This window comes from Pseudophryne corroboree, chromosome 3 (genome assembly GCF_028390025.1).
Source record: "Pseudophryne corroboree isolate aPseCor3 chromosome 3, aPseCor3.hap2, whole genome shotgun sequence".
In the NCBI taxonomy this organism is placed as follows: Eukaryota; Metazoa; Chordata; class Amphibia; order Anura; family Myobatrachidae; genus Pseudophryne; species Pseudophryne corroboree.
In genome coordinates this window covers 586516803-586543793 of record NC_086446.1, presented here as the reverse complement: position 1 = coordinate 586543793, position 26991 = coordinate 586516803, and the positions used below count along the sequence as shown (strand labels likewise).

Below are 26991 nucleotides of genomic sequence, written 5' to 3'. Positions count from 1 at the left end.
GCTCAATCAGATGATAATTGAATAGCCCGTGCATGAAACCAGCTTTTCCCTGCATGACAACCCCTGTGCCTAATTAAATTCCTCCCTTTGATTAACATACAGTAGGTGTGGCTGCAATATTTTCTTTCTCATCATTAATAGAGCAAATGTTAGTAAACACAGTACATCTTATAATGTGCTGGCCAAGTTTTAATGCAGTCATTTTACATAATAAAAAAGTAGAAGCCAGTACTTTGTTCTAGACACTGTTTTGGGATCTTAAGTTTTTCTCCTGGGATTCAGTTCTCATTTATGCTGCAGTCAGATAACATAAAACGCTGCCTATTATGGTGTGTCCTCTGATGTGAACTAGGTTTTCCTCTGTGGAGAGTTGCTGTCATACAAGCCTTGGCTCTACAGAGATCTGCTCTTTCATGTGAACTGCTGAGCGGAGGCCTTATCTTTTGCAGGTCGCAGATAAAAATGTCTCATTTTATGATGTGTAATATCGATGTCCTGAAACAGAAAAATGAGATAACTTTGCATGCGCTCTACTGTCAGGTTGACAATTAATGTTTTCCTGCAAATGTGTCTTTCTCTTCTTTCTTCTTACAGGGTACTTTCCCCCCACTGTGTGCTATTCCTGTAATGTGTACCTCCATTGGTTGCACACCCTGCCAGCAGTAACCTACACAGTGCGCCTCACATGGCTGCCTCGGATGGTTCCTCCATGGGCAGGGTGTGCTTCATTTGGATCTTTCTATGCAGGGTATAGCATACTCCTACACTCGTGTCAGTTTTCCCGTGAATGCATTTGGCCCTTGTATGGCTCATCTCCCACTGTGTAACCTTCGTAGTGCGCCCAACATGGCTGCCTTATCTGGTAAACTTGTGGATGGGATGAAAAATACATGGACCTGATGGTTTTACTGGAACCCTACTCTGAACCTAAGGACTCTGCAATCTCCCCGTTTTGTGTTCTCTTCTAGGGGTGGACTATTCCACCCTGGGTAATCCTACGCAGAGCGCCTAAGATGGCTGCCGCACCTGGTACCTTGTGAGGGTGGAATACACAACCCCTGGAGGTTATTACCCAAAATGCTTACACCAACCCTGCATTATGCTTTCTGTCTTTATTGTCTGTGTGGTTTATCTTTTGATGTAATACTTAAATCTTCTGTATTATGTGCATTGTTTGAGTTCTAGTTGGCGCCGCAGATGGCTGCCTCGGTGCTGCTCTGCCAAGCAGCCTTTGTGTTTAGTCCTACGTGTATAATATGTCTAATATGTTGAGTCTATTGTACAGTTGCAATGTGCAGTATCAACTCATACGTGTAATGTGTGTAATGTATGCTATGTTCTTCCCCCTTCGTATGCTATGTATTCCCCCTTCATGTTGCTGCTTGGCGATGCATTGTACCACAAAGAATTCCTAGTGTACGTGAGTACACCTGGCCAATAAAGCTGATTCTGATTCTGATTAGCTGAACTATGAAGTATTTTCTTTGTAACACTTGGAATTCTTGCTGTTTAGAAATAAAAGAGTGAAATAATGTCCTACAGATTACTGACAGGAAGTCTTCTATTCAAACGATGGGTGTGGTTCACAAGGTCGACCACACTTAGGTCGACAATGTCTAGGTCCACCATTATTGGTTGACAGTGACTAAGTCGACACCTAAAATAGGCTGACACAAGCATTAGATCGACATGGCAAAAGGTCAACATGAATATTTAAAAAAAAATTGGTGTTGTTTTCTTCGTACAGTGACGGGGAACCCCAAATAGTGCACTGTGTCCCCTCGCATGGCTCGCTACACTCGCCATGCTTCAGGCAAGGTGCCTCGCTCCACTACCGCTGCGCTTGGCACAGGTTACCATTCCCAATCGTAGTCCATGTGGATCGTAAAGTATGAAAAAGTAAAACAAAAATTGAAAAAATGTGGAAAACTCATGTCGACCTAGTGATCATATAGACTTAGAAACCATGTCAACCTAATGCATGTCGACCAATAGTGGTCAACCTAATGACTGTAGACCTAAGTGTGGTCGACCTAGAGACCAGATACCGCAAATGAAAATATCACACACCCCGTCCACGTCACCACATTGATCTGATAAGCTTCTGGACCTTTAGGTAATAAAGGGGGAGATGTACTAAGCCTCAGAGAGTAATAAAGTGGAGAGAGGTAAAGTACCATCCAATCAGCTCCTAACTGCCATGTTACAGGCGGTCTCGGTATGAAAGATATAGATAGTGTCTAGTTAGACAGTCAATAGATAGACACCATATGTTAGACAGACATTATGTCGACAGGGTCAAAAGGTCGACAGGGTCAAAAGGTCGACATGGGAAAGGTCGACAGGTCAATAGGTCGACAGGGTCAAAAGGTCGACACGAAAAAGGTAGACACCATGTTTTTTGCATTTTTATGGTTTGTGTGGATAGTTTTGTCATCTGGGACCCCTAATTGTAGAAAGGCATACCCTCGCGGGGCTCGCTTCGCTCGCCACGCTTCGGGCACGGTGGCTCACTGCGCTCGCCACAAGGTTTATAACCAACTCTATGCCGACATGGATAGAGAAAGTATGAAATAGTCCAAAAACATGTTACATAAAAAAAAAAACATTTGTCTATCTTTTTTATGTCGACCATTTTCATGTCGACCTTTTGGCCATGTCGACCTTTTCCATGTCGACCTTTTCCATGTCGACCTTTTCCATGTCGACCTTTTGACCCTGTCGATCTAATGTCTGTCTAACATATGGTGTCTATCTATTGACTGTCTAACTAGACACTGTCTATCTATCAAACGGATAGGGTTACAGGCTGGGTTTGAAAAATGACAGTTATGAATCTGATCTGATTGGTTGGTACTTTATCTCTCTTCACTGTATCACTCTCCAAAGCTTAGTACATCTGCCCTTTGTTATTAATAGATCGATATAAACGATATGTACAGTATGTTAGTAGTTTAGTTATGCGCTTTTGGACAACCCGTCGTGTTTATATACTGCCTCCTCATATAGTTAATATGTGGAGATTCGTTCTCCGCAGTGATAGTGCTGTATGGTAATGCAACGAATGTAAGCTCTCACGAGTAGGGCCCTCTTCCCTCATGTGCTTATCCTTTTCTTACTTTAATAATCCTCAACTGCCCAGATCCCGCAGTTTTTTGGCCACCTGGAACTTATCTCTATGTCATTTACTGGTGTAGTTATGTTTAGTTACCCTGTACTTGTCCTATATTGTCTTCAACTGTAAGTCACTGTTTTCCTGTTTTGATTATGTGCATATGTACTCTGTAATTGGGCGCTGCGGAACCCTTGTGGCGCCATATAAATAAAGGATAATAATAATAATGAGGCGTCTATTACATGCAGACGCCTCCTGCTGCACTAGTGATACGAGCTAGGACACAGCATTGAATCAAAGCACCCATTGTTAGTGGTGCTTGAAAGGATGTGAACCCATCAGAATTTTCTATATATCTGGTGAAATTTGGCCTAAAACTACTTCAGAATTCCTAAATGTAGATAAAGAGAACCAAATCAAACAAATGAGACAAAAAAAAATTAGACATGCCAGATTTTTTATATAGGAAAATGATCCAATATCACATATTTGTGAGTGTCAAAAGTATGTGAACCTTTGCTTTCAGTATCTGGTATGACCCCTGTGCAGCAATAACTGCATGTAAACGTTTCTTATAATTGTTGATTAGTCCTGAACATCAGCTTGGAAGAATTTTACCCCATTCAAACCGCTTCAACTCGATTATGTTGGTGGGTTTCCTCCCATGAACTGCTCGCTTCATGTCCTGCCACAACATTTTGATTGGATTAAGGTCAGGACTTTGACTTGGCCATTCCAAAACTTTCAATTTATTCTTCTTTAACCATACTTTGGTCGAATGACATGTGAGCTTTGGGTAGGTGCCGTAAGCCGCCACCAAACGCAGTTGCCAGGAAGCCTTCATCCTACGACTGAGTTTCCTGGCCTCCTACCACCCCCTGAACGGCAGCAACACGTCTTTGTTTTTCCAAACTGATCCCATCGCCCCCTTCCCCCTGAAAAAACATCAGACTGTCAATCACTGACAGTCTCATGCCGGCCTGTGTCCTATACTGCAGGACCCATTTGGGCACATGCTGAAGGGGTCCTGTGCATGTGCAAAGTACTGAAAACCGGTACTTTGCACCAATGGTCTCAGGTGCAACCACACCTGAATGACCCCCTCTTAGTCGGGTAATCTATGTACATTTAGATTGAACAGAATAGAACTGAATGATCAAATTTTAGATAATTGAAAAACTAATGATGTGTTGATAAATGTGGTAAGCAGAGCTGTCTCCCAGCTGGTCAGGTCGGGATTTGCTGCCAGTGTTTTTAATATAGCGGCATAACAGATAGGAAGGCCTGTAATTATATCTAGAGAATGTGGAAACTCTAGTGTTAATCCAACACGGTTGAAATCAGTGTTTATATAAGACATATACAAAGATGCTCTGTGGGAGTGCAGGATCATGCAACCATCTGCACTTCTCATGTTGTGTGTGGGCTAAGGGGCCGCTGATGCTGAAAATCAATTCCTATTTTTCCCATTACATCTGCCTAATTGAAATGATACATTTTTAATATATTGGCTCCTCTACCTACAGCAGAGTAATTAGCTGTACCAAGGCTGTAATTAGCACAACTCCCATGTTTTTGCTAAATGTTTATTTACCCTCTCAGTGTTCCTACTCAAGAGAAAATGTGTATTTACATCACGTACTGGCCAAAAAGTGGTATTTTAAGGCTACATTTGTGGTTATTAATATGGTATCAAATTAAATATCACACCCAATAAATTGTCCAGTACAAGAGACAGTTGATAGATACAATCTGTGGTGCAATTTACTGCACATAAAACCGACAACCTAATTTCTGTTGATTAAAAAGCATTGCTAGTCTTTTCTGTGTAATCGTAGAGTTCTGCATTCCGACTTATGGGCTGATTCTGAGGTGGAAGAAAAGCAAGTTAACTCTGCTCCTAGAACAAACCATGTTGCAATGCAAGGGGTGGAAATATTATTATTATTATTATTATTTTTGCAAGCTGGGTAAATAATGGCTGCTTTAACACTACAGGGAGTATTCAGTTACGGTCGGAAGTTCCGACAGGGCGGATAGACACTTTCTGCCGATAATCGGAACTTTCCGATACTTCAGTATTCAATTGATTTGCCATTCTTCCGCCCTGTTGGAAATTCTGACAAGTCGAAAAACACATGGATGAGCAAAATCTCTGCTCATCCATGTGTTTTCAATTCCGCCGCTGTCAAAAACGGGCCTTTTTCGACCATTATTTTTCACCCATTAATTTTCACCCATAGAGTGGGCGGAAATGAATGGTCTGAATGGGAGGGGAAACGGGAGGAAATGGCCCGCTATTGAATAGTGACGTGCGATGGAGAGGATCCGACTTCAATTGATTATACCCCATAGCCTACATATGCTGGACAGATTTATTTTTACACTACAGTTATTTGAGTCTGGACACGCCACTCTCAAATCTAAATCTCTCGCCACATTTTAAATCTGCCCCACCTGCAGTACAGCATGGTTTTTTCCAGGGGCAAAGTTACTTGCTCTTTTTGTTTTGCTGCCAAGTCAGAATCAGACCTTTAATCACAGTTTTAGGTTCTATGTCAATGCAAATGTTTCTTTTTGTTCTTTTCATTTGTAAGCCAAAAAAATTTTTTTTTTTTTTTTGTAGGCAACTGCTTAGTATGTAAACTGTCTGCCCAGGGTGTAAGTAGCAGTCGATAAGCCATACCCCCTACCATATCAATACTTTTTCAGTAGGTTAAATTTAGGATTAATATATATTAATAAACTACTTCAGTGTGGTTTTCTGGTGAAAATGACAAGTCTCTATATAGCTAGTCAGTGTTTGTAAAGTATGTTGTTATAAACGGAGGGTGACATACTTTCTCCACTTAAAAAGTATGCAGAAGCGCTACTCTGGCTGGAATGTTTTCTATACCTTAGTTTCCGGCTCTCCTAGAATGTCTGTTATGCAGTGTTTTATCATTTGGTTACTACCCCAGACTTCACTGAGCTACCCTCTGCATCTCATGGCAGAAGGAGAGAGAGTCTAAGCAGCTTTATGATAGCCCATATATAGACTAGTATTCTAAATAAGTCACAGATATACATATACAGGTTGAGTATCCCATATCGAAATATTCCGAAATACAACATTTTTTGAGTGAGATAGTGAAACCTTTGTTTTCTGATGGTTCTATGTACACAAACTTTGTGTAATACAGAAAGTTATTGAAAATATTGTATTAAATGTCCTTCAGGCTGTGTGTATAAGGTGTATGTGAATCATAAATGAATTGTGTGAATGTACACACACTTTGTTTAATGCACAAAGTTATTAAAAATATTGGCTAAAATGACTTTCAGGCTGTGTGTGTATAAGGTATATATGAAACATAAATGCATATTCTGCTTAGACTTGGGTCCCATCGCCATGATATCTCATTATGGTATGCAATTATTCCAAAATATGGAAAAATCTGATATACAAAAAACTTCTGGTGCCAAGAATTTTGGATAAGGGATACTCAACCTGTATTTAAATCGTACTTGACTTATCTCCCAGTATGTCCTGGGGACACTTACATTTTATAGACTCCTACTGGATGAAAGGCCTCCTTCCTGTATCCTGAATCTCTTTTGTGTCACTAAGGCAGCCTCTGCTATGCGAGGACATAATGCCCATCTTTATGCAGCGTTTACAGGACCTGACTATGGGAATTACATAATTGCGCAGCAGATCAAATTCCCTGCATCTGCCATTTGGATCTCCCAGATGGCATTTATTTATGTATTTAATTAAATCTATTTACTTTCTGGGGCAGTTTTATATTTGATTACCCTCTCCCAATTTAGCAGCAGAATTGCATCTGCACTCTGTAGGATAGATGAGACTAAAAAGTAAATTGCAGATCCCTGTATACAATTAGGAACTCGTGTGTCCGTTTGTTGAGGCTTTGACATGTTGTGCACTTGCTGAAAACCCCAATGAACGGAATAAGAAAAGTTCTGCAACTATTGCATTCTGGATGCATTCATATATGGTATTTTACCACTTGTCAAATATATTGGCTTATTGGATGCATGTAGAAAAGGATAGAGTTTACATGTTAACCCTTGCATTTTTCATTTGCATTTTAGAAAAAAAACATAATGCCAGTGGGTAAGGGCACTTGGTGTTATGTTAGGTTATGCTTAAAGTTATTTGTAGCATTTTGTGTTAAAGAATTTACAGCCTATTTTCATATTTGTTCATTTTCTCTATTTCAGGGACTTTCCCCATAGTATATTAAATAAGCTATGTAATTTGTCAGCATTTAATTGTGAAGTGATTTCTATGACAGCTGAAAGGAAATCCAGCAGATAACATCTTTATGGAAAGGGACTTCCTGGTGAGATACCGACTGCCAGCCTAGGACAATGTAACACAATTAGCCTTATTACCAGTCTACAAGTGTGCTGCACATTGATAGCACGGCAGGAAGTGCCTGACAAATAACATCCTTACTGACACAACAAAAACATAAAGGAATTATGGACAGCCAGGGATGTTGATTAATACTAATGCTGAACTGATCTGTTTTTGTTTTATACATTTTCCGCTACATTAGTGGGATGTACAATTCACACCATCTGTTGGCAGACTGCTACTACCATGGGTAGTGTGCTAAAACCACGGGATATAGGAATCTGGTAAAGCTGATGAAATTCTATTAATGTTGTCACTCTTGGGATCCCAGGAAAAATAGGTCCTCCTCTGTCTATATCCATAAATCACTTGGTGAATGTGAACCCCGTACATTGCAGATTTATTGACACAATCATCTGCAAAACGCCAGATTGTCCCAGTTTTTTGCTGATGTATGGGCGCCTTAAATCAAATTGATTCAACCAATTTGTCTGAATGTCCATTTTTGTCTGTTTTTAAGAGTTTGGGAGAAAATGGTCAATTGTCATTTGCTCCCATACATTATCAGATTTTCATTCCAACCAGAACGATTGGACAGATAGTCTTAGTGACAGTTTTTTTTCTACAATAAGGCTAAAAAAAATCAATAAAAGGACCAGACAAAGGTGTGAAGGGTCTCTTGCTTAGTGCTGCTTGTGGTAAGCTGTGCTGTGCAGGGTCGGACTGGCCCACAGGGGTACCAGGGAAGCCACCGGTAGGCCCCACTGCCTGAGGGCCCACTCCTTCCTCTAGGAATCAGGTTCCAGACTGTGCACTTGTATTATACATGGTAGATATGTTGCATTACACTGCACTAAACTATTGTGTATTTTAAGCCTCTGTGGATGCTGGCCACACCCCCTTTGTATGCTGGCCACACCCCTAAGTATGGGCCCCTATCACTGCATTCCCCCGGTGGGCCCTTCATGACCCAGTCCGCCACTGGTGCTATGTGTTGGAATGTGGATAGCAGTGTTGTACAGGATCAGTTATTATTTGGCTCTATCCCTACTTTACAGACCCTATTTGTGGTCTTTTGTATAGATCTTTGATTTTCCCATGTTGTCAGAGGGTCCATGATCAAATAGGCACATGATTGTCAGTGGGGATGACCCCTTATGGTGCCTAAACTATAAGGCATCATCATGGAGTACTAAAATAACAGCGTCACTGCTTTCCTTGATCAGGCAAGTAACACTATACTATTTAGACCTTATACTGCAGTAGTGAAGCGTTTGAGAAGAAATATGGCAAATTTATTGTATTTAAATTTCAAATATACTTCACATGTGACCAAAAGATCTGGTATTTGCATAATGTGAGCAATCACTTGCATGGCTGGATGTTTTATCACTGAATAGGAAAACCTTCCTGACACCTCCTGATTACCTAAACCACACAAAGTACATTGAAATTTTACCTTTAAACCTTGTCATCTGCAATGGTCAACACTTAATGTTCTTGCGCTACATGATCCATGGCCTTCATCGCTGCTATCTGTTGATGTATTGTATCACTCTTAATGCTGTGTTATTTTACGCAGTGTGATTTGTGTACTGAATGTTACCTGTGCCTGACTGCTTACAAATAGAGAGAAATATCTTTTATACGTGCCTGCCTAATTTTATGCACTGTACAGCTCCCTAGTCAATGACCTGGACAGATTGTCAGTGCAACACCAAGTGTCTTGGTGACCTTGATGTTTTCTTATGAGCCCTTTTACTCCACACAATATTTGCCCCCTGCTTCTTGAAGCGCCCAGGACAAAATATTTACTTAGTAGCAATCAAGGAATTTAAAAACTAATACAATGGGAGGTTTTAACTTTTATTTTTACGAACAACAAATATTATGGTCTTATGAAAATTCTGTACAGCATTTAGTATATAAATAAGGATGCAAGAATATGTTTTCTACCGGCATGAGGCATGGGCGTAAGCTGTTTTACATTTAATAGTAGAATATATATATATATATATATATATATATATATATATATATATATATATATATAGATAGATAGATAGATACATTTTTTTATCAGATCATACTTACAGGGGGAATCCGATTAGGCGCGAAAATACATAGGTCCGCCGCTTTTTGCGGACCATATGTATTTTCGCGAGAAAAATGGGCAATATAATTGGATACCGGTAAAAAATTATCAGTGATAAAATAAAAATAAAAAATTGTGAAAACCCCTCTGTTTTCCACAGCATTATAATGGCTACTCCCGATAATGTCAGCTCTCTTGTTAATGTATTAGTGATTAGGATTCTTTATTTGCTCTGTTTTAAAAAATAAATCCATGCAATATAATAAATTTTAGACCATAAGAGGGGTCTTTTCTGAGCTAGAAAAAGCAATTGTACTTTGCCTTCATGTTTGTGTTTCTCTTCATATATTATAGTGAGACCTTATATGTGGTAATTTACTGTGCTGTGTTTTACGTGTATACACAGAAACTATTTCTAATCACATAAATTGTAAGTTAAAGCGTAAAGGTGCATACACACGGTGAGATTTTGACTAGGTGCCAATTTTGACTATTGCGATTTCCCTTGAACTCCCTGGAGCCCAGAACCACCAATTTTGACTATATTTACTTGCAATTTTGACTATATACAATTTTGACTATACTAGAAACTAGATTGTACACAATATAGTCAAAATTGCCTTGCCTGCACAGTCTATTTTTTCTTGCGATACCGACCCCACAGGAGCGCGCATTGGTATCGCAATCTGTGGATGCACGGTGCGATATGTGCTAACTTTTCTTACGATTTTGACTATATAGTCAAAATCGTATGCACACAGCGCACTGTGTGTATGCAACTTTACTTTTTATTGTAATGTAAAAAACAAAAAGCTTTGCATTGTATTTTATCTGAAAATACTTTCACAATATAACTTTTTTGCTGAAATGTGCATCTTAATCGCAAAGTAATGTGGCCGAACTGCTTGACGAGACTGCATTGGTTCATTGTATGTAACGCTCGTATGTCTGTGTGCGACTGAATCTGTATACAAAGTGCTACGATGCGGCAGCTGCAGATTTTTTTTCCCCACATGAAGTTCCATTGTTCTCCATTTGCAGATTCATATTCGGTCACTCACCAATATCAAATGAATGAGTGCAGTCTCGTAAAGCGGTTTTGTGCATCTTAAACGCAATGTTATGTGACATTTCAGTGAAAAAGTTGCCACACTGGCCGGCATGGCTTAGTCATGCCATGTGTCTTGCACTGCATGGCATATTGAGGCTTGGTGTACAAGCACACATTGTTGTTTTTAGCATTGTTCTTATTATTCTGATTAAATACTTACTGGTATCATTCTTGAGTGTGTGTATGTGTATGTGTATGTATATATATATATATATATATATATATATAAATTATACTATAGATTGTAAGCTTGTGAGCAGGGTCTTCCTACCTCTGTCTGTCTGTTTTTGCTCTATCACTGTTGTTCGAATTGTAGAGCGCAACAGAATACGCAGCACTATTTAAGAAACTGTGAAAAAAATGAAAAATAAATAAATATATGTATATATATATATATATATATATACATATACATATATATAATCGATCCAAATCCGGTCCAGTAGGTGGTGAGGCCAGCACAACCATGATCATTTCAAAAAGACATTTAATAAAACCCAGGGTTATATAAATAAGCCTCAGAATTAATCAATGGCAGCAATACATTACATATCCTTTGGCTGATGACATAACAGCCAGACCACGGGTGTCAGGGTCTGGCTGTTATGTATGCATGTGTGTGTGTGTATGTATGTATGTATGTATGTATGTGTACATATATATATATAATATAATATAAACAGCAGCGTTTCCCGGCACTCACAATATCTCCTGTACTCTGACGACGGATTAAAAGTCCGAAATGTTAGTACTGTACAGTGGTGGTACAGTGTTTAATTTCTGTTACAAGTCCGATGAGTGCCGCCTCGACCGCAATACATATATATATTATATATATATATATATATATATATATATAAAATGTACAGAAAATAAAATGAATGTTCCGCACTCCGATGAAGAGGCACATTTATACAACTATGTTTCAAACGTACAAAGCTGTGATAAAGACCTGTCACTCTTATGAGTACCTTAAGTGGTAAATTATGCTAAGCCGTACATTGTTTTGGAAGAAAAACTGAAAATCTTCATTTAGTGAAAGGGATCATTGTGCCTTATGAGATTGTCCACCTACCCTCCTACCTGGTTGAACTTGTTGTAATTTGCAGAGCTATTTTTCATGCAGAGAATGAGCGCTCACATTGAGATGTGCAGGGCAGGATATTTAGCTTTAAGGATGGAAAGTTTAAGACCTTTTATACTGTAACTTGCATTTTGTTGAATATCCAGGATTCATAGTTGGTGCTGTGCATGTAATGATAAATAATTTGTTATGTTATCGGTTTGTTCTCACTAACGCTGTCTATCCTTTTATTAAAGGCGCTTGTGGAGTATGGGTACAACTGCCAGCGCAGCTCAGCAGCCAGCTCCAATTGTGCCCCCTAGTGACAGCATCGAAGGAAATCGCAGTGGGAACTCAAGTGCAGAAGACAGAAACTCCCTGAGCATTCACTCCTTCCAGACAGTGAGCATCCACAACAAGGCCAAATCCATAATCACCAACAAGGTGGCTCCTGTAGTGATCACGTGAGTACTGTGTTTGGCTCCTCTGTGCATTCATTGGCATGCAGGCAATCTTATGAACAGCAGACTTCATTTCCAGAAAGGAACCAAAAATAACACCTACATACTAAATGGGGGTAATATTAGGGGATTCTGTACTGGAAAAAGACTTAGGGGTTCACATAGATAACAAATTAAGCAGCAGTACCCAAAGTAGGAGTGCAGCAAAGAAGGCTAATAAGATATTAGCATGCATAAAACGGGGGAATTGATGCAAGGGACGAGAGTATTATACTCCCATTATATAAATCACTAGTGAGCAATTTTGAGCACCATATTACAAAAAGGATATCCTGGCGCTAGAAAAGGTTCAGAGGCGGGCAACCAAACTAATCAAGGGCATGGAGACGCTGGAATACGAGGAAAGGCTTGCAGGGCTAGGCATGTTTACATCGGAAAAGAGGAGACTAAGAGGGGACATGATCAACATCTACAAATATATAAGGGGTCAATACACAGAGCTTGGGGGGGACCTGTTTTATATAAGATCAGCACAGAGGACACGTGGTCACTCGCTTAGGTTAGAGGAGAGGAGTTTCCGCACATTGAGGCAAAAAGGTTTTTTCACAGTAAGGACAATACGTGTTTGGAATTCCCTGTAGTAACTGCGGACTCAGTCAACACCTTTAAGAATGGGTTAGATAAATTCCTATTGTATAAAGATATTCAGGGTTATGGTGCGTAGGCACCATTATAGTTAATATAACTAGTCCTAACATAAAAATAACTAGTCCTATAATAAGACTGCATAAGAGACCACAAATAGGTTGAACTCGATGGACAATTGTCTTTTTTCAACCTTCGTTACTATGTTACTATGTGCAGAGAGAGTTAGATTTGGGTGGGGTGTGTTCAATCTGCAATCTAATTTGCAGTGTAAAAATAAAGCAGCCAGTATTTACCCTGCACAGAAACAAAATAACCCACCCAAATCTAACTCTTTCTGCACATGTTATATCTGTCTCCCCTGCAGTGCACATGGTTTTGCCCAACTGCTAACAAAATTCCTGCTGCGATCAACTCAGAATTACCCCCAATATCTTTAATATAGTTGTTGTTCTAGCATTTTACTTCCTTATTAATGCTATTCTTTGTCTGCATTCGCCATCAGAACTAGTCTATAGAAACATAAGATAGAAATATATTTGTTTCATCTTTTGGTTTGAAACTTAAAATGTATATTGTTAAATTAGGCTTAAATGAGATATTTGATTATGTGATGATATCCATAGCCAAAAAAAGGTGATTTTGGCTGTTTGTACAACAGTAGTGGCAGTTTCTTTTACAGTTTTCTAGAAATGGTAATTTATTGTGGCCTTCCAGGTACAATTGTAAAGAAGAGTTCCAAATTCATGATGATTTGCTCAAATCCAATTATTCTGTTGGAAGGATTTCTGAGACCATGCCGGAACACTATCTTGTAAAGGTAAGCTCTGATGGTACTCTATCAGCATTACTGGACTGAAGCAGGGCTCTGCTATAACTTTCTGTGTGCACTCTTACCCATGTATTCACTGCTTTGAATTCCTGCATCATTAAAGATGGAGGCAGAACTAACTAGTTGCAGCTACCCCATGGCTGCACTTGGGAGTTGGCCATTTAAATGGACAAAGCACAGTGTTTGGATACAAATAGGTGTAACTTCCTTGCTGATGTCTGTGAAAGACATTGCTGAGTAGGTCTCAGCTGTCCCTGGTATCTGTCTGATTAGCTCCAGTATTTAAGGCGCTTGAAGATTCATCTGGATTAACACTTTGGAGCTGTTCTAGAAAAAATATAAAAATAGTTTTTCCTTTGATATTGGTGCTTTTGCAGTTTTGGAATTTTCATGTTTGACTGACTACTGTAGTTCTGCTTTATAAACCTGGCATATATCAACATTATCAAAAATGTAATAGGGATTCAGTCAGGACCCCGGCAGTCAGAATACTGACAGCGGCATCCTGATGGTCAGATTACCGGTGGATCCTGACTATAAATACTGGGTTTGGGCTTTGGGTTAAGCACTAGGGGAAGGGTTAGGGTTAGGCTGCTGGGGTGGGGGAGGTTAGTGTTGGGCTGTGGGAGTGGGGATTTAGGAGTAGGGTTAAAATACCTAGATCCGTCTTCATTCTAACTGTCGGGATCCCAACTGACAGGATTTCTTACCCACCCTATCCAATGATACTGAGTACAGCAGAAAATGTATTCACTGTATGTAATAGATGCACTGGTAAAATGTTAAATGGGATATATGTATTTTAAAACCCCAGGAAATGTCCATTTCTGCAAAACGCAAATCGAGTAAGACACAAATATAATTTTATTATTATTATTTTAAAGTCCACACTTATACATACATTATACCTGCAGCCTTTCCCTTCCCAAACTGATTGGAATCACGGGGTTTATATATATATATATATATATATATATAATATTTATTTATTTATTCAGTACACTGTAATCCTGTTAGATCACAGCTGGAGCAGTTACACTATGTTTACATAAATGGGTGTATCAGAAGTGTACCCACAAGTCATGTCTTTCTTTCCAAAGAGGTGCATTTGTGCATTTTAGTTGGCCATCTTATTCATATTCCGCATCAATGCCTGTACTGTACATCTGCTGTATCTAGTCGCATCCACCAAGCTTCCTGGAGGCGGCGAGCCGTAAGTGCAACATGCAGCAGACTCTCCTTGCAAAAGGCGCGTTGCGAATAGATCTAAAAATATCAGAAATGTTTATATGGGACATTTGTACTGGGCTGGTGAAAGGCTTTTCTCTTAACTGACAGAGAGAAGGTGAGGGTACAGACTGTGAGTATTCAAAGGGCTGTGACTACATAGTCTAGCCGCTCACACTCACTGGTAAGGTAGAACAGCGACCAGCAGCTTCACATGTAAGAAGTTGCCAGCGTCTATGATTCCATTTTTTTAGGTGTCCCCATAACAATGGCCTTATGTCAGGCCTATGGCTCTAACTACAGGGCCCAGAATGCAAGGGCCTAATTCTGAGTTGATAGCAGCAGCAAATTTGTTAGCAGATGGGTAAAACCATGTGCACTGCAGGTGGGGCAGATATTACATGTGCAGAGAGAGTTTGATTTGGGTGGGGTGTGTTCAAACTGAAATCTGAATTGCAGTGTAATAATAAAGCAGCCAGTATTTACCCTGCACAGAAACAAAATAACCCACCCAAATCTAACTGTCTCTGCACATGTTATATGTGCCCCACCTGCAGTGCAAATGGTTCTGCCCAACTGCTAACAAGTTTGCTGCTGCGATCAACTCTGAATTACCCCCAAGTGTTTTCAACTTCTCCTGTTTGGCTTCATAATAAGTGTAGCAAGCGTTACAATGAGTGTGGTTATCCATGGGCTCATTAATAGGCTTAGGTATGGTAAACTATAAAACCGGACCTGGTGAGAACATAAATGAGAATTTCGCTGCAGAAAACAACATACAGTACATGTCCACCTAATCACAACTTTTGTATATGTTTTTGTTTCATATATGTATTCGCAGTACTAGGGTGTGTGTTTTATGCATTCTTGAGCTTCTCTTACCACAACAGCTGGTAGTCTTTCCCAGGGCCCTATCTCTGTTTCTGGAGTATATATATCAGCAACTCTTTTGCCACCTTTTATCTATAACATATGAATATTTTAATTATCATCTTACAGTGAAGGGTGCTTTGCTTGTTTTTTTAGGGAAAGTATTTCCTGGTTCACGACGTGTACAGCAAGTTAGATGTTTTAAACACTACAAACAGTTGTGGAGCACCGAATTTCCGACAGGCCAAAGGAGGGTATGAAGTGTACGGAATGGGCCAGCCCAGCCTGAATGGCTTCAAACAGGTCCTGCAGAAGCTTCAGAATGATGGACATAAGGTACTAATGGGGATTTTGTTACTGCTGGCACTGAGTGTATCATGTGTACAGAATTGTAACTACATGTATCCACTGTCATTCCGAACCTCTTAGAAGTTAGCGATTGCCTTTAAAAAGTTCAACAAAGTTTATCAAGAGACATCATGCTACGTCACTTAAAAGGCTCAGAAACCAGCATATTCCAGTAGACTTAAGGGTATATGCAACTGCGGTCGAATTCCCGAAAATGTCGAAAAACGGGACATTTTCGCCCAAAAAAAATATTCAACAATACAATTCAGTACTTTTCGTCAAAAAAAACGGACTTTCCAAATTCGACTTTTTGAAATTCGACATTTGTCAAATTCGACATTTCTGCAATGGTACAAATGCGGCAATTCGACAAAAGTATGTTCAATTGAAGATTGTAAATTCGACAACAGTGCTTTTAGACAGTAAATTCGTCATTTTCAATCCGCCACACTTTGCTGGCGGAATCTAATAAAAATTTTTAAAAATGTTTGTTTTTGGTGTTTTTTTTATTGGTAATAGCATATCTATTTATATTAGAAGGGATTAGGTACTTGGTTTGTCTATTTTGGAGGCACATGTATTATTTATATTTTTTAAAAAATATTATAATTTTTTTTTTTTTATTGGAATGGTAAAAATCTGGAATAAAAAATGCGTGGGGTTCCCCCTCCTAAGCATAACCAGCCTCGGGCTCTTCGAGCCGGTCCTGGTTCTAAAAATCCGGGGGAAAAACTGACTGGATCCCCCGTATTTTTAAAACCAGCACCGGGCTCTGCGCCTGGTGCAGGTGCAAAAAATATGGGGGACAAAAAGCGTAGGGGTCCCCCGTATTTTTTACACCAGCACCGGGCTCCACTAGCTGGACAGATAATGCCACAGCCGGGGGTCACTTTTATACAGCGCCCTGCGGCCGTGGCATTAAATACCCAACTAGTCACCCTTGGCCGGGGTACCCTGGAGGAGTGGGGACCCCTTCAATGAAGGGGTCCCCCCCCCCCCAGCCACCCAAGGGCCAGGGGTGAAGCCCGAGGCTGTCCCCCCATCCAAGGGCTGCGGTTGGGGGGCTGATAGCCTTTTGAAAAATGAAGGAATATTGTTTTTTCCAGTAGTACTACAAGTCCCAGCAAGCCTCCCCCGCAAGCTGGTACTTGGAGAACCACAAGTACCAGCATGCGGGAGAAAAACGGGCCCGCTGGTACCTGTAGTTTTACTGGGAAAAGAATACCCAAATAAAAACAGGACACGCACACCGTGAGAGTAAAACTTTATTTCACACATGTCGACACACACATACTTACCTATGTTCACACGCGACCTCTGTCCACTTGTCCAAGTAGAATCCACGGTGTACCTGAAAATAAAATTATACTCACCTGATCCAGTGTCCTGGTCTTTTATTATAATCCACGTACTTGGCAAAACAAAAAAACGAATACCCGGACCACACGGACTGAAAGGGGTCCCATGTTTACACATGGGACCCCTTTCCCCGAATGCAGAGACCCCCCGTGACTCCTGTCACAGAAAGGTCCCTTCAGCCAATCAGGAAGCGCCACTTCGTGGCACTCTCCTGATTGGCTGTATGCGCGTCTGAGCTGGCAGACAGCGCATCGCACAGCTCCCTCCATTAGTTTCAATGGTGGGAACTTTGCGGTCAGCGGTGGGGTTACCCGCGGTCAGCTAGTAGAGCGGTGGGGTTACCCAGCTAGTGGAGCCCGATGCTGGTGTAAAAAATACGGGGGACCCCTACTCTTTTTGTCCCCCGCATTTTTTGCACCAGCACCAGGCGCAGAGCTGGTTTTAAAAATACGGGGGATCCCCTGTCAGTTTTTCCCCCGGATTTTTAGAACCAGGACCAGCTTGAAGAGCCCGAGGCTGGTTATGCTTAGGAGGGGGGACCCAACGCAATTTTTCTCCGTTTTTTCCCCCGTTTTTTTTACATTTTTTAAAATCTAATCAAAATCCGTCAAATCGGCCGTTTTTCGACAGCGGGACTGTCGAATCCGTTTTTTATTGAATATGTAGAATTACGGCATCCACCTGCCGGAATTCGACGGTCGAATTGTGTCGAATAAAAAAACGGGCGAAAAATTGCCGCGAATCGCCGGCAATTGCATATACCCCTTAATATACTCCCACTATTAGTGGTGGTGTGGTGCATGTGTTGGGATTTTCTTTTAAATACAAAAAATAAATAAATATTACTACTGGCAGAGCTAGTTTCAGCAATGCTATTGCCAGCAGGAATTTATTTCATTTGTTACACATTGTCCCAATTGCCGTCAAAGACCCCAATTTGTGTTTTTAATAAATAAGCCTTTTAAAACTGTTGCATGATCAATTTCCAATCTATAGACATGTGGATCACCAACAGAGGCCATTTCTCAATAACATTTTCAGGCATGTGTGAAAGTGATCCTGTTGATTTCAATCAGAACAATCTTTGGAATGTTCATTGTTGTGGTACCCTTTTCTGCGATATGCAGTCACACTGTCCATAAAGGTGAATGTATGGCCAACTTTTGTGTAAGGCTCATGAGGTCTTGGAAAAGGCTGTAAGCATTGGAGTATTTTAGTCTATTAATTAACTACCACAAAATGTTGATGGAAATGTTGATCTGTGTAAAGCCAAGACAAACTGCTCTGTTTGTGTTATTCTAACCAGTTTGTAATTTGTGCTGTAATCTGTAAATACACAGTGCATCCGGAAAGTATTCACAGCGCTTCACTTTTTCCACATTTTGTTATGTTACAGCCTTATTCCAAAATGGAATAAATTCATTTTTTTCCTCAAAATTCTACACACACAATACCCCATAATGACAATGTGAAAAAAGTTTTTTTGAGATTTTTGCAAATTTATTAAAAGTAACAAACTAAGAAATCACATGTACATAAGTATTCAAAGCCTTTGCCACAAAGCTCAAAATTTAGTTAATGTGCATCCTGTTTCCACTGATCATCCTTGAGATGTTCCTACAGCTTAATTGGAGTCCACCTGTTGTAAATTCGGTTGATTGGACATGATTTGGAAAGGCACACACCTGTCTATATAAGGTACCACACTTGAGAGTGCATGTAGGAGCACAAACCAAGCTTGAACTCAAAGGAAATGTCTGTAGACTTCCGAGACAGGATTGTCTGGGGGCACAAATCTGTGGAAGGGTACAGAAAAATATCTACTGCTTTGAAGGTCCCAATTAGCACAGTGGCCTCCATCATCCGTAAATGGAAGAGGTTCGGAACCACCAGGACTCTTCCTAGAGCTTGACGGCCGACTAAACTGAGCGATCGGGGGAAAAGGGCCCTAGTCAGGGGGGTGACCAAGAACCCGATGGTCAATCTGTCAGAGCTACAGCATTCCTCTGTGGAGAGAGGAGAACCTTCCAGAAGGATAACCTTCTCTGCAGCAATTCACCAATCAGGCCTGTATGGTAGAGTGGCCAGACGGAATCCACTCCTTAGTAAAAAGCACATGGCAGCCCGCCTGGAGTTTTCCAAAATGCACCTGAAGGACTCTGACCATGAGAAACAAAATTCTGTGGTCTGATGAGACAAAGATTGAACTCTTTGGTGTGAATGCCAGGCGTCATGTTTGGAGGAAACCAGGCACCGCTCATCACCAGGCCAATACCATCCCTACAGTGAAGCATGGTGGTGGCAGTGGGGATGTTTTTCAGCAGCAGGAACTGGGAGACTAGTCAGGATATAGGGAAAGATGAATTCAGCAATGTACAGAGACATCTTGGAGTAAAACCTACTCCAGAGCGCTCTTGGCCTCACGTCTTTCAGCAGGACAACGACTGTAAGCACACAGCCAAGATATCAAAGGAGTGGCTTCAAGACAACTCTGTGAATGTCCTTGAGTGGCCCAGCCAGAGCCCAGACTTGAATCCAATTGAACATCTCTGGAAAGATCTGAAAATGGCTGTGCACCGGCGCTTTCCATCCAACCTGGTGGAGCTTGAGAGGTGCTGCAAAGAGGAATGGGCGAAACTGGCCAAAGATAGGTGTGCCAAGCTTGTGGCATCATATTCAAAAAGACTTGAGGCTGTAATTGCTGGCAAAGGTGCATCAACAAAGTATTGAGCAAAGGTTGTGAATACTTGTGATTTCTTAGTTTTTTATGATTAATAAATTTGCAAAAATCTCAATAAAAAAAAAACTTTTTTCACTTTGGCATTATGGGGTATTGTGTGTAGAATTTTGAGGGAAAAAAATGAATTTATTCCAGTTTGGAATAAGGCTGTAACGTAACAAAATGTGGAAAAAGTGAAGCGCTGTGAATACTTTCTGGATGCTCTGTAATTTAAAACAATAAATAATTTAACAAAAAAAAAAAATTTGTTCTGATGTTGTTGTGACAATCTATAATATAATGCAGAATATCGTAATTGAATTAGCTCTTTCTGAGGTCATTTTAATGTCCATTTAAATAGAAAATGTTTTTCTCTTTTATAGAAGGTCTTAAAAGAATAAATTAATACAATATAGAAGTTTGCCTATATAAAGACATAGGCATATCAAAGCTTCTCATTCTGATCACATACCTTTTCAATGTCTCACTTTCATGAGGAGCAGGGGCGGATCCAGGAAAAAATGACAGGGGGGGCACGCCTTCAGCGTGCGGTCCCATGAACGTGCGCGTGGCCTCACAACAAGGGCAGTGGGAGGAGGGAAGGGGGGATATGGAGGGTAGGGCAGCAGTGAGGGTGTCTCCTCCATATGGAAGGCCAATAGTGGGGGGGGGGGGGGATATGTTATTCTACAGAGGGGAGGGATGCACCAACTGGCTATATATACACACATTAATACAGTTACATACATACATACACATTGAAATAAGCATCTCCATCTGAACTGGAAGCCCTCTGACATCAGACCCACTTCTGCTGTGTAGCCAGGTGCCCAGGAGTACAGTCCAGTCGAGTACCCACTGCTCCTGATAGGTACCCACCAGTGCCGTAACTAGGCATTTTGGCGCTATGTGAAAGAAATGGCATTGGCGCCTCCCTCCTCCCCATGCAAGACAGGGGCAGTGCGCGCCGTAGGCGCGCAAAAAATATATAGGGGCATGGCTTCATGGGGAAGGGGTGTGGCCACAAAATAATACCAATTCATACTACGGTGCACAGTAGTCTCCATTATTCAAATTACGCCCGCACAGTAGCGCCACTACACCAGGTAGAGCCCCTTTTACACATTACGGCAGACCGTCCCCCTATTAACACATTACGGCAGACAGCGTCCCCTTTTTACACATTACGGCAGACAGCGTCCCCTTTTTACACATTACGGCAGACAGCGTCCCCTTTTTGCACATTACGCCAGACAGCGTCCCCTTTTTGCACATTACGGCAGACCGCGTCCCCTTTTTACACATTACGGCAGACAGCATCCCCTTTTTACACATTACGGCAGACAGCGTCCCCTTTTTGCACATTACGGCAGGCCGCGTCCCCTTTTTACACATTACGGCAGGCCGCGTCCCCTTTTTACACATTACGGCAGGCCGCGTCCCCTTTTTACACATTACGGCAGACCGCGTCCCCTTTTTACACATTACGGCAGACAGCGCCCCCTTTTTACACATTACGGCAGACAGCGCCCCCTTTTTACACATTACGGCAGACAGCGCCCCCTTTTTGCACATTACGCCAGACAGCGTCCCCTTTTTGCACATTACGGCAGACAGCGTCCCCTTTTTGCACATTACGGCAGACAGCGTCCCCTTTTTGCACATTACGGCAGACAGCGTCCCCTTTTTGCACATTACGGCAGACAGCGTCCCCTTTTTACACATTACGGCAGACAGCGTCCCCTTTTTGCACATTACGGCAGACCGCGTCCCCTTTTTACACATTACGGCAGACCGCGTCCCCTTTTTACACATTACGGCAGACCGCGTCCCCTTTTTACACATTACGGCAGACAGCGCCCCCTTTTTACACATTACGGCAGACAGCGCCCCCTTTTTACACATTACGGCAGACAGCGCCCCCTTTTTACACATTACGGCAGACAGCGCCCCCTTTTTACACATTACGGCAGACAGAGTCCCCCAGTACTCTTTTTACACATTATGGCAAGGCACTCACCTAGGTCCTGAGCAGGTGGCAGGGCAGGCACAGGGGTGGAAATCCTAGATTCCGTGCAGCGTGCACTCTGCAGCATGGAGCTGAGCTCTGGGGAGAGCCTGTGGGGCTAAAGTACCAGCGTTGGAAGACAATACAGGTGTCTGGTTGCAGGGGAACGGCGGGACCTGTAAAAAGTCCATGCCCCATAGCAGCCACATCCCCTGTCAAGCTCAACTGAAAAGGGCGGGTGGTCGGATCGGGCACTGTTGCCTGTGCCACGGCTCTCCATGTGGGGGAGGAGGAAGGGGGTGATCAGGGCCGGCTGCGCAGCGCTGTGTGACTGGCGGCTGGGTCACGGACGGTGTTGTCCCTCAGTAGCGGCGGCGGCGGGCTGAAGCTGGGACCTCCTCCTGCTCGGCTCCTCTGCACAGAAACGTGACATGCACTGACTGACTGCATGTCACGTTTCTCAAGGGAGCCAATCCTGGACCAAAAGCAGCTGCAGCAGCCTCATCATAACGGAAGTGCGCGCCGCGCCCGCCGTGCGCACTTAAAAAAAAATAAAAAAAATGCAAAAATCTACTAAAAATGACAGGGGGGGCACGTGCCTTGGTGCACCCCCCCTAAATCCGCCACTGATGAGGAGTATGATAAATCAGAATGCATGCTATTGCTAAAGTGCTGATATTAAACCAACACTTAAATAAATTGTTTTGGGAAAATTAAAATGTAATGTCTGTTATTATAGGAATGTATGTTCTTCTGTGTTCGTGAGGAGCCAGTGATGTTCCTGAGACTGGAGAATGACTTTGTGCCTTATACTCCCAGGAGGAAAGAGAACTTGCATGAAAATTTGCACACTTTCGAGAAAGGTGTCCGAGTAGAGAACCTGGAACTTTCTATTCGGAAAGAGGTTTGCTCAATTTACATCCTAAAGAGGTTTTTAATATTGTTTCAGTTTTTGTTTCCACCTTATGCTTCAGTACACCGAGAACAGGAAGGATGAATAAACTTACAGCTATTTTTATAGGAAGTATAGTTGAGAGGGTTAGGGTTTGACTGCGGGTGTGTGTATTTAGATTTAGGTGGCATCCGGGATGGTTAGGATTAGGCTGTGTGTGTTGGGAGGGTTAGGGTTAGGCACCACCGGGAGTAAGGGGGAGGGGGGGGTTTGTTTAGGCACTATGGGGGGAGGGTTAGGGTTAGACTGTGGAAAGGAAGGTGGGTTAGGTTTAGGTACTAAGGGGGGAGGTTAGGGTTAGGCTGCTGTAAGGGATGGTTAGGGGGATAGGAGGGGGAGTTAGAATACATAACATCATAACCATCGGGATGCCAGCGCCTGTATTGTGACCGCCGTCATCCTATCTGCTGGTCACACATACTGATCCCAGAAATCTTATGAATTGCTCCTGTATGTGTACTTTATACCTCACTTCTGACACCTGTTTTTGGTGTCTTCGGAATCTCGACAGTCAGAATCCCAACACATCCCTGATGGAAGTGCCGTGGTTTGGGTAAGGCACTAGAGGGAAGGTTAGGGATAGGCTTTCGGAGTAAGGGTGGGGGGAGGGGGTTGTTAGGGCTAGGCTATGGGAAAAGACAGGGTTAGGCTGCAGGATGTAGAGATTAGGTTAGGCTGCAGGAGAGGTGGGTTAGTTGATTGGGGTAGGATTAGGGGTATCGTGAAATACTAGCCATCAGGATTCTGGCCAGCGTGATCCCTCTGTCGGGGATGGGGATATTAGGGTTAAGCTTAGGCTGCAGGAGAAGTGGGTTAGGGATAGGGGTAGGATTAACGGCAAAGGTAGCATGAAATACTTACCCGGAATCCCGACTACCGACATTTTGTACTCAACCCACGATAGCGCCCAGCATTAAACTCGACCTCTATGAATTCAATAACGGGACACAATAGAATCTGGCCCCCGCAATCTTCCATCACTTTAGACGGGAGATCGTGTGCGATATTCAATTGAATTCCGCCCTATGAATGTTATTTTTCAGTGATTTTGCTTTGGTAAATCTGACTACTTGCATATTGCCCAAAGTCACAGCAAAAAGCGGTTTACACAATGCTATATCCATATATTTTACTGGTAGGATTCATGAAAACTATTCGTACCGGAGATTACAAGAAATGTCTTCATAGCTGTGCATGATCTACTAGCATTTCTTACATTTTTATAAAAAATCTAATTTTTTTCTCCCTTTTTTTATTTGTCAAGCTATATGATTTTGCCCAGCTGAGTGGGAACAGTTATTTTGTTTATAACGACATTGAACTTTTTAAAGATGAGCCACATTCTATTAAGATTGAGTGTGAAGAAGACGTACATGTTACAGAGGAGGTGTACAACAGGCCTGTTTTTTTACTGCCTTCGTACAGGTAATGGTCTTTTGTAATGTATTCACATGTACATGAGTTCTACAAAGCTATTGGCATTCTGTGGAAATTGTCTATCTGCATATACAACGTAGTATATAACAAATATTCCAGCATAATTACATTTTATGTCTTCCCTACCAGGTACCATCGTCTTCCTCTACCTGTAGATGGTGCTCCCCTGGAATCACAGTTTGATGCTTTTGTAAAGTTTCTCAGGGTGAGTAAAGCACCCACTCCCACATCCCTGCTTTTCCCTTTTGATCTAGCTATTACATTTTTCTCTAACGTCCTAAGTGGATGCTGGGGACTCCGTAAGGACCATGGGGAATAGCGGCTCCGCAGGAGACTGGGCACATCTAAAGAAAGCTTTAGGACTATCTGGTGTGCACTGGCTCCTCCCCCTATGACCCTCCTCCAAGCCTCAGTTAGATCTCTGTGCCCGAACGAGAAGGGTGCATACTAGGGGCTCTCCTGAGCTTCTTAGTGAAAGTTTTAGTTTAGGTTTTTTATTTTCAGTGAGACCTGCTGGCAACAGGCTCACTGCATCGAGGGACTAAGGGGAGAAGAAGCGAACTCACCTGCGTGCAGAGTGGATTGGGCTTCTTAGGCTACTGGACATTAGCTCCAGAGGGACGATCACAGGCCCAGCCTGGATGGGTCCCGGAGCCGCGCCGCCGGCCCCCTTACAGAGCCAGAAGGCAGAAGAGGTCCGGAAAATCGGCGGCAGAAGACGTCCTGTCTTCAACAAGGTAGCGCACAGCACTGCAGCTGTGCGCCATTGCTCTCAGCACACTTCACACTCCGGTCACTGAGGGTGCAGGACGCTGGGGGGGGCGCCCTGAGATGCAATAAAAAACACCTTGGATGGCAAAAAATGCATCACATATAGCTCCTGGGCTATATGGATGCATTTAACCCCTGCCAGAATACATAGAAAAACGGGAGATAAGGCCGCCGATAAGGGGGCGGAGCCTATCTCCTCAGCACACTGGCGCCATTTTCCCTCACAGCTCCATTGGAGGGAAGCTCCCTGTCTCTCCCCTGCAGTCACTACACTACAGAAAGGGTTAAAAAAGAGAGGGGGGGCACTAATTACGCGCAGTATTAAACATACAGCAGCTATAAAGGGAAAAACACTTATATAAGGTTATCCCTGTATATATATAGCGCTCTGGTGTGTGCTGGCAAACTCTCCCTCTGTCTCCCCAAAGGGCTAGTGGGGTCCTGTCCTCTATCAGAGCATTCCCTGTGTGTGTGCTGTATGTCGGTACGTTTGTGTCGACATGTATGAGGAGAAAAATGATGTGGAGACGGAGCAGATTGCCTGTAATAGTGATGTCACCCCCTAGGGGGTCGACACCTGAGTGGATGAACTGTTGGAAGGAATACGTGACAGTGTCAGCTCTGTATAAAAGACAGTGGTTGACATGAGACAGCCGGCTACTCAGCTTGTGCCTGTCCAGACGTCTCATAGGCCGTCAGGGGCTCTAAAGCGCCCGTTACCTCAGATGGCAGATATAGACGCCGACACGGATACTGACTCCAGTGTCGACGGTGAAGAGACAAATGTGACTTCCAGTAGGGCCACACGTTACATGATTGAGGCAATGAAAAATGTTTTACACATTTCTGATAATACGAGTACCACCAAAAAGGGGTATTATGTTCGGTGAGGAAAAACTACCTGTAGTTTTCCTGAATCTGAGAAATTAAATGAGGTGTGTGATGATGCGTGGTTTTCCCCCGATAACAACTGATAATTTCTAAAATGTTATTGGCATTATATCCTTTCCCGCCAGAGGTTAGGGTGCGTTGGGAAACACCCCCTAGGGTGGATAAAGCGCTCACACGCTTGTAAGGGCTCTACTCTCTCCTGAGATGGCCGCCCTTAAGGATCCTGCTGATAGAAAGCAGGAGGGTATCCTAAAATGTATTTACACACATACTGGAGTTATACTGCGACCAGCAATCGCTTCAGCCTGGATGTGCAGTGCTGGCTTGGCGTGGTCGGATTCCCTGACTGAAAATATTGATACCCTAGATAGGGACAGTATATTTTTGCCTATAGAGCATTTAAAAGATGCATTTCTATATATGCGTGATGCACAGCGGAATATTTGCCGACTGGCATCAAGTTTAAGTGCGTTGTCCATTTCTACCAGTAGAGGGTTATGGACACGTCAGTGGTCAGGTGATGCATATTCCAAACGGCATTTGGAAGTATTGCCTTATTAAGGGGAGGAGTTATTTGGGGTCGGTCTTTCAGACCTGGTGGCCACGGCAACAGCTGGGAAATCCACGTTTGTACCCCAGGTCGCCTCTCAACATGGGAAGACGCCGTATTATCAGGCGCAGTCTTTTCGTGGACAAGCGGGCAAAAGGTTCCTCATTTCTG

The 26991-nt window shown here is 42.4% G+C and overlaps 1 protein-coding gene across 4 annotated transcripts in view; it reads left to right on the top strand.

Annotated features, from left to right (window-relative positions):
• PALD1 (phosphatase domain containing paladin 1) overlaps positions 1–26991 on the top strand; it is a 492251-nt gene that overhangs the window by 222553 nt on the left and 242707 nt on the right. For 3 of the 4 annotated variants that reach the window (XM_063961440.1, XM_063961441.1, XM_063961442.1), the window contains 6 exons: positions 12008–12214; positions 13574–13676; positions 15942–16121; positions 22959–23123; positions 24436–24596; positions 24738–24813. In XM_063961440.1, the coding sequence (XP_063817510.1) occupies positions 12008–12214; positions 13574–13676; positions 15942–16121; positions 22959–23123; positions 24436–24596; positions 24738–24813 (892 nt within the window). Of the gene's footprint in view, positions 1–7382; positions 7465–12007; positions 12215–13573; positions 13677–15941; positions 16122–22958; positions 23124–24435; positions 24597–24737; positions 24814–26991 lie in introns of those variants that run through there. The other variant, XM_063961443.1, reaches the window with a different exon arrangement.